At 35.7% G+C, this 18,296-nt stretch overlaps 1 protein-coding gene across 1 annotated transcript in view; it reads right to left on the bottom strand.

Moving 5' to 3' along the window:
- The window catches only part of DTWD2 (DTW domain containing 2), a 103,702-nt gene that overhangs the window by 35,317 nt on the left and 50,089 nt on the right, over positions 1-18,296 (bottom strand). The window contains exon 4 of the mRNA XM_082784148.1: positions 10,036-10,225. Within this exon, the coding sequence (XP_082640274.1) occupies positions 10,036-10,225 (190 nt within the window). The remainder of the gene's footprint in view (positions 1-10,035; positions 10,226-18,296) is intronic.

Below are 18,296 nucleotides of genomic sequence, written 5' to 3'. Positions count from 1 at the left end.
AAAAAAGTACTGCATGACTACAAAATGTCAAGGAATCACAGATGATTACGCATAAATCTTATGCGTAAACACACAAGCAGAAAACGCAAAATAATTAAAAGTGAAATGCATCTTATACCCCTTTCCTGACTGTCTGAAATAACATTTCTCTGGACAATTGGCTAGATAGATGTCAGCTTAAAAATTAAATGAAACGACCTATCGTTTTCATACATTATTGTACATCCAGTGTAAATTATTATTTGAAACCCTAACACCAGTATATGAATTCCTCCCCTACCCCAATTCTCAAACTCAACTGTGCAGCACTTTCAAAGTTCAACATTTTTAAGAAGTGAATATTCATTTCTTTCTACAAGTATAAACATAATTACTCTATAGAATTGGCTCTTTAAAAAAAAGAAAAACAAGATGACAGAATTAATCCATTTAGGTACTTGCTAGCAGATGCTTAGATTTACAGTGTCCTAGACACACTAAAACATAAATAAAACTGATTCACTTATCACCTACATCAAATAAAATGGTAATTACTAGGGATAGCTTGCCCATATTTTTATATTTGTGCTTGTCCCTAGGTTATTTTTTTTCAGCCTTTTTTTGGTGATGAAGTAGTAGAAGGTCAAATGTGGTTTTTAGCCATCTGTTCCCACTATGCTATGCTTATCTCCTCATAAATGGAAGCAGCTTCACCCACAGTGCTCTGTGATTGCTTCATACAATATACTAGCAGCCTAACTGTGCCAAGCATGCCTGCTGTGCAAACCAGCTTGTTCTTCCCTCTGAAATAATTGCATCCTCTGGTCCAAGTTAATGCAATACTTTTTCTGTACTACCTTTGCAAAGCACAACAGCTGTTGCAAGAAAGCCTGTAGTGCATATTCTAATGCTTGTGGTCTCTTCCTCAGTTGTGGTTATGCAAAACATCCCGGGATAATGTGCTTCTCTAAAGGGTGCCAGCTCATAGAGTACAAGACACAATTACTGTAATCATATTATAAACTATAAAAGTCACCTTAAGCAATGTGTCTTATAAGTTCCTGCTGTAAAGTTTTTCCAAGCTCATTATTTTTTATTAAAAAAATATCAGACAGTAAGTCATAAATTAAAATAATAATGATAAAGTATGTTATAGCCATAAATATATTTCCTCTGGGATTTTCTGGAAGAGCTGAACTTTTCCAAATCTTCTTTTCAACAAGAAAAAACATTGTCAAAAAAAAACATAAAAGTTATTAAAATATCCTATAGTAACTTTAAAATCATTCAATATATATATATATTAATATTATATATATTATATTGTATTGTATTGTATTATATATATTATTATGTATAAATTATATAATATAATAATAGGCTGAAGTTTTGGTGGCAGTTTTCCTCCTATTAACAAAGATTTTAAACTCAACTACTTCATGGTCACTATGGCCAAGACGGCCACCAATTGCCACAACACCCATGAGACCCTCTCTTTTAACAAGCAACAGATCTAGGAGGGCACCTTTCCTAGTTGGATCCCTTAGCACCTGTACCAGGAAGTTATTATCAAGGTATTTTAAGAATCTCCAGCACCTGCTTGTATCAGCTGTGTGGTACTCCCAGTTCATGTCTGGCAAGTTGAAGTGACCGTAAGGACTAGAGTAGCCGCCCTAGTCTATCTAGAGTGTTAATATCTACCATAGGGTAGATAATATCTACCCAATTCTCTAGAACAAAAAACTTCCAAAGTTCCACATCTAATGACATTCTACTCATTTTGATCTTGCAAAATAGCATTATAAACCCAGAGTTTCAAAACATGAAACAAAAAACACACAGTCACACAGAGAATCACTCACAGAATATTTAAACATGAATTATAATGCATATGCATGACAGTCTCTTTCTCTTCACCCAATTCTAGTTTTTGTCTTGATCTTTCAAAAATAGAGGCTATTAAAAGCCAGTGTGTATATTCGTGTAATTGAATTTAAGGCAAACTATCACAGTTTGAATATAGGAGGAACCCATGTGCTCAGAACAAGAGTTAGCAATTACAGAGGCCCAGCCCTATTTCTCTAATTAAGACAAAAACTAAACTACAAAAATTGGCAAAAGACAGCAAATCCTGCAGTGTTGGCCTCAGCGTCTAGTTCAATTAGACAGACAAAACACAGAACATAGTCACAGGGTGAATAAAATTTAAGCAGTCAATACTGCTGGTGTTTGCTTACAGACAGTGTTAGTATATTCTTTTACCACCTGACGGCTAATTTTAACTATTCAGAGGTTATGCTGGTTTGCACAAGTACCTCTAAGCACAAAATAGTAGATAACACACACTTATAGAAACAGTGCTTAAGTATATATACTTCACAGTGCTCCATGTTAAACTGGTACCTTCAGTACTACACGTCTGATAGATGGCTACTTGTCATTACAGCAGAAGTTCTGACTTAATACTGTACTATCAGAACTGCACAAGCAAAGACAAAATAACACTCAAACCATTAAATACAAACTTTAAACTTGACAAAAGAGACCTAAGCCAATTAGGCCACAATTCAACATGGGAAAACATTTTTTTTTTTTTTTCCTGCAGGGAGATGTACTTTCAATAAAGAATTCTAACAACGTCACTAAAACTCTTGCAGCTGAATGTGATCTGAATAACAGCAAGTATCAACTAGCATATAAAATATTTCAGACTAAATATTGATTTTAGCCCTGTTACATTTAGTAACAACCAAACAATCCATCAGTATCAAAAATATCTTAATATATTTATTAATTCTTAAAACTTCAAGAGTCACTTTGTACTTCATTTTCACTAGGAATTTAAACACTTTAAAACAGCAGTTGCTATGGAATTCCAGTAAAAAAGAAGGGTAGGGACAGCAGACTACTCTTTTCTTTAAAGTTCAAAATGCTAATTCAGACAGGCTGCAAATGCAGTTGTTAAAGGCTGTGGTCCAAGCAATGCTGAAAATCTGCTATGAACTGTTAAAATATTTCTGCTCTTTTCCCATATTTTTCCCTAGGAACTGAGTATCAACATTTGTATCGGTACTTCATCATTCAAAAAAAGCCTCAAAACTGTCTCAGAAAGAAGTCTGTGATTTGCCCTAACGATAACAAGACAGCTCATTTTTGCAGTCTTAAACACTGTATACAGCTACACACTGCAATGGACTGCAACTGAGCTTTCAGGGTTACCTTGTGATTACATGCTTTTGTTCATCTTCATGTGGATAGGGATCCAGATTAACATTGCCACATTTACCTTTGCTCCCACCTATATTAATTTTTGTTCAAAACACAGTTTCAGAAAGACCAAAAATTGTTATGTGCAAGTGAAGATTCCTCAAATTCACATGTATATGTAATCTATACCTAGTCTTTCAGGTGTAATAAACTCCTACAGTACTAGCAGATTCATTTGTAAACAGCAATCATTTTTTAATTTCCTGCAGGACGCAAGATAAATTTTAAATTTATAGTGAACCTAAAGTAAAGTGAATCTAAAGTACAGTAATGTACTGTTTTAACTGGATCTTTTAATACTATCACTTATTAAATATAATTAATTCTTATGAAATTAAAGTTTTGGGAAAAAAAACACTACTCAAAAATCACAGAATGAAAGGAGAAAGCTTATGAAGGTGAATACTAATTCCATATTCCAATCCAATATCTTACTTTATTTTTATTAAATCATTTTCTATATGTCTTACCTCAAATATTTTTTTCAGTTTCATTTTGCATTAAGCAAGATTTCAGAATTTTAAAAGAATCACTGGTATTTTAGTGATCAATAATTTCTGTCCATTCTTTCAATAAAACAAACATTTTAACGGTTACAGGGTTATATTTTTTATGAGGTCTAAAAAATTTACACAGCCAGATTGCCAAATTGCAGATGTATTTAGCCCATACTTCTTTGACTTTCAGTTAGACCATATGAGCATTTACATAGATAAGTTCAAGTCAGCTAGCACTTAACAGCATGGGCTTAAGCTAATAAGTGTTTACCAGGATTGTAATCACACTTATACAGCACATGCTGTGTCACACCACACTGGTGCCGTAAAATTGCTACTGATGCATAAAACAGCCTAGTTTAAACTGATAGGTTCAAAACTAGCTCGAGGAAATATGCACCATCGGCAGAACATCCCTCTCAATTACAACGGAGAGGGATTTTTGATTTTAAGACTTCTGAATTGCCAACCATTTTTAAATGGCATTAAACACTGGAGCTTCTTCAATCTTGAAGGGTGCACCATCTTCAAAATTTGACTATTATCTACCTATTGTCATCTAGCATTAAAATCCTTCTGGTCCAGCAGACTTCTACAAGAGGCCCAGTGTGAAAGAACAAAGGGACAGCGTGAAGAAGTGGTCCCACAAGCAGAATTCAAGTCAATAAATAACACTTATTTATGACACTTAAAATTTCACCCTTCTTTTCTTCAATTTGGAAAAAAAAAAAAAAAAAAAGGTAAACCACTGGGATGGGATTTAAATACTACAGATAATATAATGCAATAAAAATAATAAAATAAAAGAATTTAAGCATTTTAAGAAATTTATTTTCAACAATGATGATAACATATATATATAATGACAATATATGAACCTATAATAACTTCCTTTGTCCCTTCGGACACTTGCTGCAATAAGAAATAGGCAAAACAGAATTTGCATGACTAAAATGTCAGAAGGCTGATTTTCTTCATAGCTATGTTTCTTACCCGGTGTTCCTGACAAGCACCTGCATGATATTTTAGTTACATCAGGATGATCAAACAAATTAAACTGCAATAAATAAGGTTAATTAAGAGCAGAATTTATCCTGAACTTTTATTGACCTTCTACATTTTATATACTCAATAGTATGTTGGCAGTTTAGAACAAATACTTCAGCTTTATACATTAACACAGATCCTTTTTATGTCACTTTGTTTGCATTATGAATTTATCAATTTTTGCTGTGTTGAAGATTCCAATTTTGTGCTTAAAAAACTTTTTCAACTATTACGAAAAACTAGATTGGCTATAACCTTTCCAATTTTGTAGTGCTCTATGAATTCTCCTGCCTTATGCATGACTGACTATATTCTTTATATTCATTTCAATAAAGGTATGGTTCTCAGGCAAAATGGAACCTTAACACATGGGAAAAAAATTTCCAGCATGAAGCTGTTTAAGAAAAGTATTTGGAAAATACTTTGTTTCCAATACCTTTCGTGTGACTCCACCTTATGTCCCTTAATTTTCTTGATTATTCAGAAGAGTTAGCTGTTTCTATCAAATGATGCTTCGCTAGCTGGTCACTTTATGACTTGTTCCTGAACGATAACATGCAAGTTTAAATGCTAAGAAGGAATAAAGTGAAATAAGCTGAACTTCACTGCATAAATAAATAAATAAATAAATAAATAAAATTAGGTGCAGGATAACAATCTGCAAAACATTAGCTTCTTTTCTGAAAAAAAAAAAATATCAATTTCTTTCATATTCAGATATTTTTATTTCTTGAAGTCATTTAGAAACTAGATTTACCTTACATGTTAACACTTCATTAGATTAAAAAAAAAAAAAAAAAAAAGATACCAATACAGAATAAGAAACAGGTTCTACAGCAGCAATATTCTGGAATAGTAAAGTTTACAACATTTAAGAGCAAAATCTTAAAAACAATTAGCCATCTCCTCCAGTCATGGATCTCAGAGAAGGGTACTTAGAAATACTAAGAAATAGCAGTAATCTCAACCCAGTAGGAAAAAAATCAAAAGCTACTCTCACCAACATAATGAAAGAGAAATAAGATACCAGGAAGAGGACAGAGATGACAAAATGGAGAATCTACACACAGTCCTCTCTTACCATAATGTTCCTACTGATCAGATCTGCCAAATGTCTTGGGACAGACAAAGCTAGTAGTGAAGTGGCATAAATGAGCAATTATCTTGAATGTCACTCAAATTAACTGCTCTTTCACAAATCTGTGGAAAACATTTCAACAGCTAGCAGAAATAGAAGAAGAGAAGAGAAGAGAAGAGAAGAGAAGAGAAGAGAAGAGAAGAGAAGAGAAGAGAAGAGAAGAGAAGAGAAGAGAAGAGAAGAGAAGAGAAGAGAAGAGAAGAGAAGAGAAGAGAAGAGAAGAGAAGAGAAGAGAAGAGAAGAGAAGAGAAGAGAAGAGAAGAGAAGAGAAGAGAAGAGAAGAGAAGAGAAGAGAAGAGAAGAGAAAAGAAAAGAAAAGAAAAGAAAAGAAAAGAAAAGAAAAGAAAAGAAAAGAAAAGAAAAGAAAAGAAAAAAGAAAAGGAGTATCCGTTTCAGATTGATATAAGAAAGTGGCATGAATTTCAGGCCTTCAAACAAAGTTGAGTGACACAAAACAGAAGAACTCAAGTCAGCTTTAAAAAGGATTGGGGGAAAAAAGTAACTTTAGAAAACACATAGTACACTTCTATTTGTTCCAGCTTCTGCAGAGATTACGTGCCTCAAATATAGCAACTGAGAGAAGTTCTACCAGCAGTAAGGATGTAAAAGAGTGGAAGCCACAGACACTTAAAACACCTAAGCTACTCAACCAAATTAATTTTCAAGTAAGGACACAAATCAGAATACAAATTAATAGAAAAGATTTTGTGTGTGTGTGGAATACTAAGCTGGAATCCAGCTGAAAAATTCAGATCTTATATTTGCAGTTATTAATTTCTCCCAGCTGAAAAAAAATAATAATAAAACAGAGAAGTTGCAAAAGCACAGGAATAGTTAGGTTTCGACTAATAAAGCTAAAACTGTTTTTGCAAGTTTTAAAAGGAATAGAATTTATCTCCCTTGTCCAAGTGAATAGGCTAAGACGGCATTTTCTTCAGCTTTTCTTAACTCAGGAATACACTCTGAATTTTGAATAGCCATTTTACAGATTTAGGAATGTTTGACTTTTTGGCAAATTTGGTAGGGTCCAACTAAAGAGATTATGTATGTTACCACTTTCTTACTTAAAGGCAAGTCATGTATCAGTGATCAAGTATGCCAGTGTAAGACAAATGTTCTGCAGAACTTGAAATGAATTGCAGTGAAATAAGTTCCATAAAATCTGTTCATAAAACTGCAGTTAAACTGAAATACATTGAAATGAATCCCATAAGTTCCTAGCTGTAAATTTCATCTTCCTCTGAAAGCCAAAACAATTGGACTAAAACCTAGAATCTACTCTTCCATTTCATTTACAACAATATAACTTGATTGCTAAGAGCTTAAAAGCAATTCCCAGATTTGATATCAAACAGATTTCATCCCCTAAAGCAAATTATTTACAACTTAAGCAGTTACAGTCGTAGCTCTTTTTTTGAATTAGCAGCATGTTGACTTAACAGTATTCCATTTAAATTATTCTAACATCATAGTCAACGAGGGCTTGGATTTTTATAAATTTGCATATTGCCTCTGGTTTGTCCCCAGAAGTAACAGCCAGCTTTTCACTGACAAAAGGGTGATCCAACAATGAAGGAATTTTTTTTCCATTATTAAAAATGCCAGTATTTACCTTTTTTTCCATAATATAATTTCAATAACACCCCTGAATGAAAAAGAAATTTTGTCACCAATCACACCTGGACAAATAATCCCAGTCTCATGGAAATATTTAAGAAATAAAAATAAAAGCTACATTTATATGACCAAGCAAGCAGTATCACAGAATCACAGAATCACAGAATTTTCTAGGTTGGAAGAGACCTCAAGATCATCGAGTCCAACCTCTGACCTAACGCTAGCAGTCCCCACTAAACCATATCACTAAGCTCTACATCTAAACGTCTTTTGAAGACTTCCAGGGATGGTGACTCCACCACTTCCCTGGGCAGCGTGTTCCAGTGCCTCACAACCCTTTCAGTGAAGAAGTTCTTCCTAACATCTAACCTAAAACTCCCCTGGCTCAACTTAAGCCCATTCCCCCTCGTCCTGTCACCAGGCACGTGGGAGAACAGGCCAACCCCCACCTCGCTACAGCCTCCCTTGAGGTACGCATAGAGAGCGATAAGGTCACCCCTGAGCCTCCTCTTCTCCAGGCTGAACAAGCCCAGCTCCCTCAGCCGCTCCTCGTAGGACTTGTTCTCCAGGCCCCTCACCAGCTTCGTTGCCCTTCTCTGGACCCGCTCAAGCACCTCAATGTCCTTCTTGTAGCGAGGGGCCCAAAACTGAACACAGTATTCGAGGTGCGGCCTCACCAGAGCTGAGTACAGGGGGACGATCACCTCCCTAGCCCTGCTGGTCACACTGTTAAACAGTATGTCACAGTATTCTAATAACCATTGAAAAACTTCCCTCCAAACCACAATATTACAGCAATATATGGGGATAAATATCTCACAGATACCATATCACAATAACCCAAGAGAAAATGCTGTCTTTTCTTTTAATCTGTAGAAAAAACACTCCTCCATGTGATTTTGGATAGCCAAATGGAGCTAGCTGATGGAAACAAATACTTCAGAACACCCACACATTTGAGAATTCACATGAAAAGCTTGCAGTCCACTGAAGTTTCAAAAAAGCATAATAAACAAGAAATTGCAAGGAAGCTATAAACTTAGACCTACACATAGACCTACACAAGTCTTACACATGGGCTATTCCCACTGCATTTGACAGTTCAAGGTGCTGTGCATCTATTTTTTTACAGAGTGCCAGAGGCCATTTAGCCCTCCAGGAAACATGCTGTACCACACCATTTCTGTATCACTACAAATGTAAGGTAATTGGTGAGGAACAAAATCAAGGACCTTGCTGTAAGAACCAACACAATAGGAATCCTAAGGCAATGGCAGCATTGAACTTCAGACATCAGTCTGACTTTCAAACAAATTTAAACCAACAATATTGCAGACAAGTTCTAGCCACAGTAGAAGGTTTGAACAGTTTTAGTATGCTCCATTGACAAGCATATGACAAAACTCATTTAAAAAATAGTTACATTTCCTTTCAGAAACTTACAAAGAATCAAACCAATAAAATTTTCAAAATTCCAGATTTAGAAGTACTTGATTATGAATGACACACGACGCAGACACAAAACTACAAATATGCAAAATGAGACCTTTGTATAGAAAATCTACTTGCAAAATTCTAAGATTTATTTCTAAATTTAGACATTTAACCAGAGATACCATTGTAGGGCATATGCCTGATGTGTTTATACAATATAAATATAATTGAGTTCAACCAAACTCAAATAGCCAAAACCTTCCTCAGTGACAGCGACTCAGTTACATAAGATTTAAGTTTTACGTTTAAATTCAAGATTCCTGTGCCAAAGATTCACTCAGTTCTCCTCTACAAAATTCCCTGAATAGTGATGCTATACCATGCAGTGAAAGAAACCTACACCCATTAATGTTATTAACATTATATTGTAATCTAAGGTATTTTCATAAGGGCAAAGAGAGCTGCAATAATTGTATAACTTCAGCTTAAGTCTTATTGACAGTTCAAGTAAAGGACAGCAGAGTGGGTGCTGATTTTCCTAAAATACAAACAAACAAACAAGCCCACATGGCCATTATTTGTTCTGCTTAAATTTTAAGGAACATCTACCGCAAGTCAGAAAGGTTTAAATATAGTCAAGACTAAATGTGTGAAAAAGACTGTTTCTTCTTAAGTGACTACAAATTTCTACTTCCACCTTCTCTATTGTGCAATGTAGCATACAATTATATGTTTCACTGAACATTGTCTAACACCTCAGTTAAAAATTTTTGACACAAGCTGGTTTTCAATTTTGCAAACAACACGTGATACACTGAAGTTAGATGCATTAATTAAAAAAAAATCAAATGACAAAATGAAAGAGCAATATTTATAAAGAATTTGCTCATAAACTCATACTTCGTTATTGTTGTTGTTCAAGTTTTCCTTTCCTTGTCAGCTGGTTCCATTTGAAAAGGAATAAAAAATTCCATTATTTCACTTAGCACTTCCTTCTATCTGATCAGAAAGTAAGCATCTACTATACACGTTTTTAATTTACATATTACAACTTACCTGTTTTGGAAGCCGGAAGAGTGAATTTTTGTAAAATATATCTTTAGCTTGACTCCAAGTTCCATCAATGATTATCATAATTGGTGGACTGGAAGACCCCAAAGTGACTTCTTCCAAATTGGTTGCTTCAGCGCCAGGATACAAAATAAGAGTACTGGGATTTCTGCACACAGTTGCTAACTCCGGGTACCTTCAATGCACACACACAGAATGACAGTAATTATTAAAGGTATCCGTGACAAATAGATACTTCCAGATTACAATACTAAATTCAATTCATTTTCTCCAAATTTTATTTAATTTTCCAAGAAAGATCCATATCAATCTCTCTATCCAACACGTCAAGAGAAGGTGTTGGTCCCTCAGCTCCTATCAAGAAGGAAAATAACAACCAAAAAAGTAATCAGCAAAAAGCTCAATGAAACAATCTCTAAGGAACATTTTCCAATACGTTGATCATTAAGTCTAAGAACATCTTCTAACGTAATCCTCTAACAAAAGATGTTTTGTATTGTTTACTAAAATTTATCATACTTATTCTAGTAAAATTTGTTTAAGTGCAAAGTATAGAAGTACCACAATCTCCTCAATTTTATTTTTTATTACTACTTCTACAGTTATGGCCCCAAAACCTACACATGCTTTTCTTCCTTTTTGTTGGCCTGTAAATGTGGCACTGGAATTAGAGGTATAGCTATTGTCTATTAAGAATTCTGTTAATTTACACAGAAATTCCTGAAGTTTTTGCAAGATTCACTAAGTTAGTTGATAAAACCTATGAGAGGATTGTCATTCAAGTATTACCAAAAGCCTTAAAAATGCATAGTAGAGTAAGGTGGCAAGGGAGAACATGAGAAAAAGCTGGTCTTGTAACAAACCCTGTATTACTTGTCTTAAATCAATTTCAGCAGTGTCACAGTGTTGTTTTCACAGTTGCCTCAATTCCAAGAAATGCAAAACAAGAGTTGACTAAAGCATGTGAAAAAGAGTAAGAAATTAATCTGCATAGCACTTCAGAGATTATAAAGAACGACTGATGAGGTAGGAGGAACACAGCAATAGCACGAAAATACTAAAAACTGAAATAGCATGTGACTATCTGTCCTCTGACATGGCAAGGGAAGCCAGAACAGAGAAAGTAAGAATTATTAACAACTAAAATTAGAATGAGGTTAGGTATAGACAGCACACAGAGTGGGTTATCCATACTACCTATCAAGAACCACTAAGAGCAAGAACATATTCCAAAACAGGCAGGATTTAGAGATGTAAGCTCACACAGACAAACTCCAGCTGACACTGTGACCTTACAGCTTTTAAGTCCTGCAAGTTGGATTCCTGCATCATGTCTCTAAAATTCAAGCAAGAATCTCCTTTCTTACCTTCCTTATTAGACAGAAAGACAGACAGACAAAATTAAAAAATGAAATGACAATACAAGACAGGAAAAAGGAAAAGGGAACAGTGAAAATGTTAGGGATGAAAGCTATGCTTAGTATGTTTTTTGAGCTGACATATATGTACTTCAAACCTGTGCACTCCATCATCTCTCTCCAGAGACATATGTGAAAACACAGTTTCACCAGTATTAGGTTCAGGCACATTTGTAGTGCCTCAGACTGAGACTCCAAGCTTAAGACTCATATAAGGCCATATGGGAGGCATCAAAAATGAAAGAGGAATTGAATCCAGTGTACCAATATGTCAAGATCTTGTACTCCAATATTTGACCACTTTCAGTTTCCAAACAAACAGTCCAAATTGATTTGATTCAACACTACCTGTTTAATTACTGTCAACATTATTTACTAAAAAAAGAATAACAACCTCTCCCTCCAAAATAAACAGTAAAAAGTGTAAACAGAGAAAAGAAATCTGTAAGACGAGTCTGTGACAAATAGAACTACGTGGAAATTTACCTGCCCACTGTATTTTTAAACATAAGTTACATTACGGTAACTTGGTATCACCTTAGCTTAACAAAAAATAATGCTATGCAAAACCATAGGCAAGGGGTATCTCACTATAAACTTCCTTGCATTCAAGGTTTAAATCTACAAAATTGGTAACTAATTTCAGATGTTTGAACCTAAATCCTCAGAAGAGCTAAGTATCCTAACTGAGGGTTGACAGAGATTTCAAACAGTTAACAACCCCTAGATCATAATAATAATAAAATAATAAAAATAATAGTAAGAAAACACTGTCTTTGAAATGTGTATTCAGTTCTGAAGGTAGGAGAAAATAATGAATTCTTTAAACTAATTCAAAAGCATAATGATTCTACAGCACTGCAAGTCATGTTTTGCTTTTTCAAGGACTACACAACTGCCAAAATGACTGTGCTTTGTACAAATGCGCAAAATTACTTTTAATTCAATTCATGGCTAAATTTATCTACTATGTGTTTTATGGGGAGCTTTATGTGTTTGTATGGTCTGCTGCAGGGAAAGTTAACATCCCAGCCAGACCCAGTACAAGAAGTTGCATATTTTGAATCACTTATTTCTATCTTTATTTTTTTCCCAACAAATAATTTAAAGACCATATGTACATACAGTTTCATACTAATGTAAGAAACAGAAAGGATGAAAATGTGTTAAAAGAATAAATTATGTACATAAAGTATTTCAAAACACTGCCAAAAACAGAAATCCAAGATGATTTCAAGGAGCAAAAATGAACACCCGGTTAAAAGTTCACAAAAAAGAATGCATTAGGAATTACGAATGTTATTTTAAAGTCTGTGTCTTTGCAATACAATTCAGATGGAAGCAACAGCTTTTGATGCATTCCAAAAATTCCAGTTATTTCATTTTACAACAGTTTACATGCAAAAGCAAAGGAGGGAATGGTTCAAAATGCAAGTCCCACATATTTATCCTAGAATTTGAAGGCTGCCTATACACCCTGCCATAAGAATCTACAGTGCTTTAGAAACTGGAAATAACTGGTATCTTCAAAGAGCTTATTATCCACCGACTTAATCCTGGAGTGACACTGAGCACATGCAGAGAGAGAGCTATTCTTTTCAGAGTTACAGGTTCTCAGAAATATATGCTGCACAACCCCTTGCAGGTTATGGCTCACACAAACAGTTACAGAACTACAGCAGTCTATGTCAGTAGCTTTATTAAATCACATCTCTTCCAGTCATAAAATACAAAATAAACATAGAAATAATGACCTAAACATAAATGCCTAATGCTTAGCTTAGAAAAGCACATGGCTTGTTATACAAACTTGCAAGTTCAAACAATATATATATTTTTGTATGTATCTCTATATACCTATGTTACATTAATTCCACTGCAGGTTTTGTATTGCTTGGGTTTTAAGGCTTTGTTTCCTGTTGGTTTGTTGATGATACATAGTACAATTAGACTTTTTCTGCTCAGACACCATAACAACTAAGAATTTGCCCCTGAAAATATCTGCATCTTTCAAATGCATTTAAATAGATTAGTATAAGAAATCCGTATAAGAGATCAGTATAAGTCTCAGCAAAATATTGAATTTGTAACTTATAAATAAGAATGAAGCTGTTAACTCATTGAATAGGTGTAGCATTTGAAAGGCAAGTACATACCACTTACCACTTTTCACAGCCACTGAGCAAGAATATGCTTCTGATATGCTTATTTTGGGTAAACACTGTGATACAGTGTGCTTGATCACAAACTACTTATGAGTACTTGTATAAGGCATGATTTTCTCTACTAGAGACAGATGTTTTTAAAAGAAACTCACAGGAAACGATTGTGAAAAATTAGTCATTTTACTGTAATGCTGAAAAAGAGCTTTTGCCTACTGAGTTCTTTTGAAAACCTGATCCACATTCACAGTACATCTTTTTTTCTATAGAAGCTTTATCTTGCATGCTTAAATTTACAAAAGCATGAAGTAAAAGAGTAAGAATTAGATTTCAATTAGATCTTCCCAGAGCATTACTTCTAAAAGTAAGTGCATATAATCCTACTATAAAAACACATTAAAAATCTTCATACTCTTTTTTTTTTTTTTTGAACACCGTTAGTATTGTGTTTGAACACCATTGTTGAAGCACAAGACCCATTTTAGACAAATAGTATGGCTTGTTAAAAACATAGGAGATAACTTCATTGAGATTGATTTTAGTATTCATGACAACTCAGGGAATATTAAAGAATATCTGCCAGTTTTGAAATTTCTTAGGGCCCCAACTGAAGTAGCCTAGCACCATGCTACAAAAGAAAATTTCTTTTTGCTTTTCATCCCCACCTTATTTTTCCCTATAAACAAGGGCAGAGTTACAAGCTCAGCAATAGGTCACTTGCTTACATGCACTGTCCACACTGCCTTAGAATAACTAGATAGAAAGCTCAGGCCACACACTGTACCAGGAGGTAGCTAAGCAACATCTTAGCTACCCTGATTAGCAACATCCCTGATTCCAAGTGTGTGAAGCAGGTAAAAGATACGAGGAATTGAGTAAAACTTACTACAGGCTTAGCGGGCTTGTCGCTACTCTTTTTCTCTAGGCTTTTTAACCTTGGAGGTGAGATTTTCTTAGGTTTCTGTGTGTTGTGTTTTTTGGTGGTGGTTGGTTGGTTGTTTTTTTATTAATCTAGCTGATTTTATTTAAGTTCATGAACACAGTTCTGTGGTTTAGCTAGACTTGTAATTGTGGGGAAATTAAACACGAAAGAAACAGACGCACATTAGGAGCACATGGACAAGTTAGGATAAGCATGAGCACAGGCAGTCACACCAGGATAAGCCATTCCAAGCTCCTGAACAAACAGATGACTGTATCATACAGCAGCTGCCCAGTCAGAAATGAGGTCTTCTTGCCTTGCTTCTCATCTTTTGCTATGCAGTACTCCACAGCTTTCACAGCACTTGTGACTAACATGCCTGTCACTGAGACACACAGCTTTGGCAGTACAGATGAAGAATAGGGATGTTTGTGCTGGGGGCAGCAGCTGCTGCAGACAAGGCAGTGGGACTGCATGCTTCACAGCGAAGTCTTCTTTAAGTAATATCTCCTCAGACAAATTTGCCTACTAACTTATTATAACTTGGATCCAGGAACAATTCAGTGAAAGAAGAAGTTCCTCCTGTAATCATATCCCTTCTAACCAGTGTTCAAGACATCGACATTCCATGCTGTCTTTGAAAGCTCATCTGCAAACACTTGAACATGACTGTGGCCTAATACCAGTAGACATGTCAAAGACAATGACGATGCTGGACATGGCAAAGGGAATGGGAGGGGAAGAAGAGGGTGAGTACAGTGTGGCTGCTGGTCAGTGCTGGAGAGCAAGTTACATCTTATTCCACATCATTTGTCCTAGACCTTTCTGTAGTGCTTCTGTAGAAGTCTTAGTGTAAAGCACGACTAACTTCAGAGAATTAATGGGGACTTTAATTTTACCTTCCAGTTCAATCAGGAAAGTTGACGTGCTGATGGCAGACTCTTTGAGTCTGGCTACCAAATCTCAAGAGGTGAATGAGAAGTTGAACTTCTAAACAAGAAGTACTTCTCTCCCTACAGATCAGAAGTTTTAAAGAATTTACAACTCTGTGTCACTGAGGGAAAAAAAGAAAGAGAATGTTGTTATATATGAAAAAAAAAAAAAAAAAAAAAAAAGAAGAACAGTCTGTTCTTCCCCAGCACTTTTAAAGAGGCTTCAAAAGAATGGTATGAACTCCTAGCCAAGTGAAAATGAGAAATGCATTTCTTAATATAGAAACTGTACTTTAGTGTATTGCCAAACTTAATGGACTTTAGAATCAGTTCTCTTTGTATGCTATTTTGCAAACAACTTTTCTCCTTAAAGAAGTGGAGAGGGTAAAGAATTTAATGTACAAAATTGTTGTGTGTTTATTTAATAGCCATGAAAACTATCAACTAAGTTAATCCTTCGTCTATTTTAAATCACATGTATTTCATGCACTCTTAACATCTTAACAGCAGTTACCAAAAGCTTCGTGTAGATTTATTATGATTAAGACTTTGAAGCCATGAACCTCACATCCTTAAATAAAAATCTCAAAAGAATAAAGTTCTAGTGAATCTCTGATGAAGTTACAAATATACACAACTCATTCATTCCTGTAAAAACCACGACATATGTACAGATCTGTAATGTTCTAACCCAGCTATGGCAAATTCTTACCTGAGTTGTTAATTCTTATTATTATGGGGGGAGGAAAAAAAAATGTGGGAGAAGAGATTCATTTTTCCTTTTGGAAATTTAAATAACTGTAGCAATTTTGTAACAGTTTTTAGTTGACATTACCTAAAAGGACCTGATAACAAACATGGCTTGGTTGCCTGTACATAATCCACATTTGTAAATTAATGTAGGGTGAAAATTAAGTGATATAACTATAAAAATGTGTGTTATGTAAGAGAAGTGACACTTGATAGGGACCTTAGTCCCTAAAGGGACATTAAATTCACATGTGTTGGACGTTAATAGAAATAGAGCTTGCTGGAGAAGTCTACTCCAGTAAAAAGAGGTGGTACATTCTCTGAAGTCTACAAGGCAGGGAAAGATCTTTTCTCTGTGTAGTGTCTAAGTAATGACTACATAGGAAAAGAATAAAATGAAGGCATATGAAGGATCAGAAAAGCCTGGATTTTTTTTTTTCCTAATAATTTGTATGTTGCTATAAGTTAGCAGAGGCTTCTCAACATGCTTTCCAAATAAAGAAAAACAAAATAAAAACAAAACAAAAGTAGAACATTCTCCAGTCTTCAAAAAAGGAAAGGAGGATCCAAGAAACTACAGCCTCACCTCCAGCCCTAGAAAGGTGATGGAACAGCTCATCCTGGAGGCCTTCTCCAAGCACATAAAGACTAAGAAGTTGATCGGGAGTAGTCAGCATGGATTCACCAAGGGGAAATCATAATTAACCAATCCAATAGCTTTCTGTGATGGGATGAGTGGCTGGGTAGATAAGGGGACAGCAGTGGATGTTGTCTAACTTGACTACAGCAAGGTTTTTGACGCTGTTTCCCATAACAACACAGATAGGCTGAGGAAGCTTGGGATAGATGACTGGACAGTGAGGTGGATTGAGAACTAGGTGAACTGCAAGCTCAGAGGTTTGGAGTCAGCAAAGCAGTGTAGATGGGGGCCTGTAGGTACGGTGTCCCCCAGGGGTCCAGTCTTGTTCAACTTGTTCATCAGTGACCCAGATGAAGGGACAGAGTGCACCCACAGCAAATTTAATGATGACACCAAGCCAGGAGGAGTGGCTGATACCAAAGAGGGCCGTGCTGCCATTCAGAGGGACCTCGACAGGCTGGAGCACTGGGCAGAGAACCTCATGAAGTTCAACAAGGGTAAGTGCAGGGTCCTGCACCTGAGGGAATAACCCCAAGGACCAGTACAGGCTGGTGACTGACCTGCTGGAGAGCAGCTCTACAGAGAGACTTGGGAGTCCCCATGGACAGCAGGCTAACCACAAGTCAGCAATGTGCCCGTCTGGCCAAGAAGGCTAACAGCATCCTGGGGTGCATTTGGAAGAGTGTTGCCAGCAGGTTGAGGGACATGATCTCTTCTCAGCCCTGGTGAGGCCACACTTGGAGAATTGTGTTCAATTCTGGGCTCCACAGTGCAAGGGGGACATGGAGCTACTGGACCGAGTCCAGTGGAGGAATGCTTAGGAGACTGGAGCACCTGTCATATAGGCTGAGAGAGCTGGGCCTGTTTAGCTTGGAGAAGAGAAAACAGAGTGGATCTTACCAATGTATACAAATATCTTCATGGAAGCTGTAAAGAGGACTGTTTTCAGTGGTGCCCAGCAACAGGACAAGAGGCAAGGGGCACAAACTGAAACACAGAAGTTCCAGCTGAATATGAGAAAAGACTTCTTTACTGTGAGGGTGACAGAGCACTGGCACAGGTTGCCCTGAGAGGGTTTGGAGGATGGAAAAAAACAATGAAAACACTAGCTAAATCATGAACTCTGCTAATGTCAAAACTATAAGTAGTATAAGAAGTATAAGTAAACATGAAAAAGTGACAGAGAATACTTACTGAGATACTAAAGATGGTTATAAAAGCATAGCATAAGTCTAAGTAACATGAAAGCTAGTTAAAAAATAAGCAAATTTAGAAACAGAGAGGAAAAAATGAAGAAATTACATCAATGTGCAACTAAGAGGAAAAAGAACAATAAATAAAATCAACAAAAGGTGAACCTGACTAAACAAATTCCATAGTTGCCCTTTTCAATGGAATCATGTGAGTAACACAACAGGCACC

Source organism: Aythya marila, assembly GCF_965140915.1.
Source record: "Aythya marila genome assembly, chromosome: Z".
NCBI classification, from domain to species: Eukaryota; Metazoa; Chordata; class Aves; order Anseriformes; family Anatidae; genus Aythya; species Aythya marila.
Note: the sequence above shows the minus strand (reverse complement) of the source record. Positions and strands in the feature narration are given on the sequence as shown.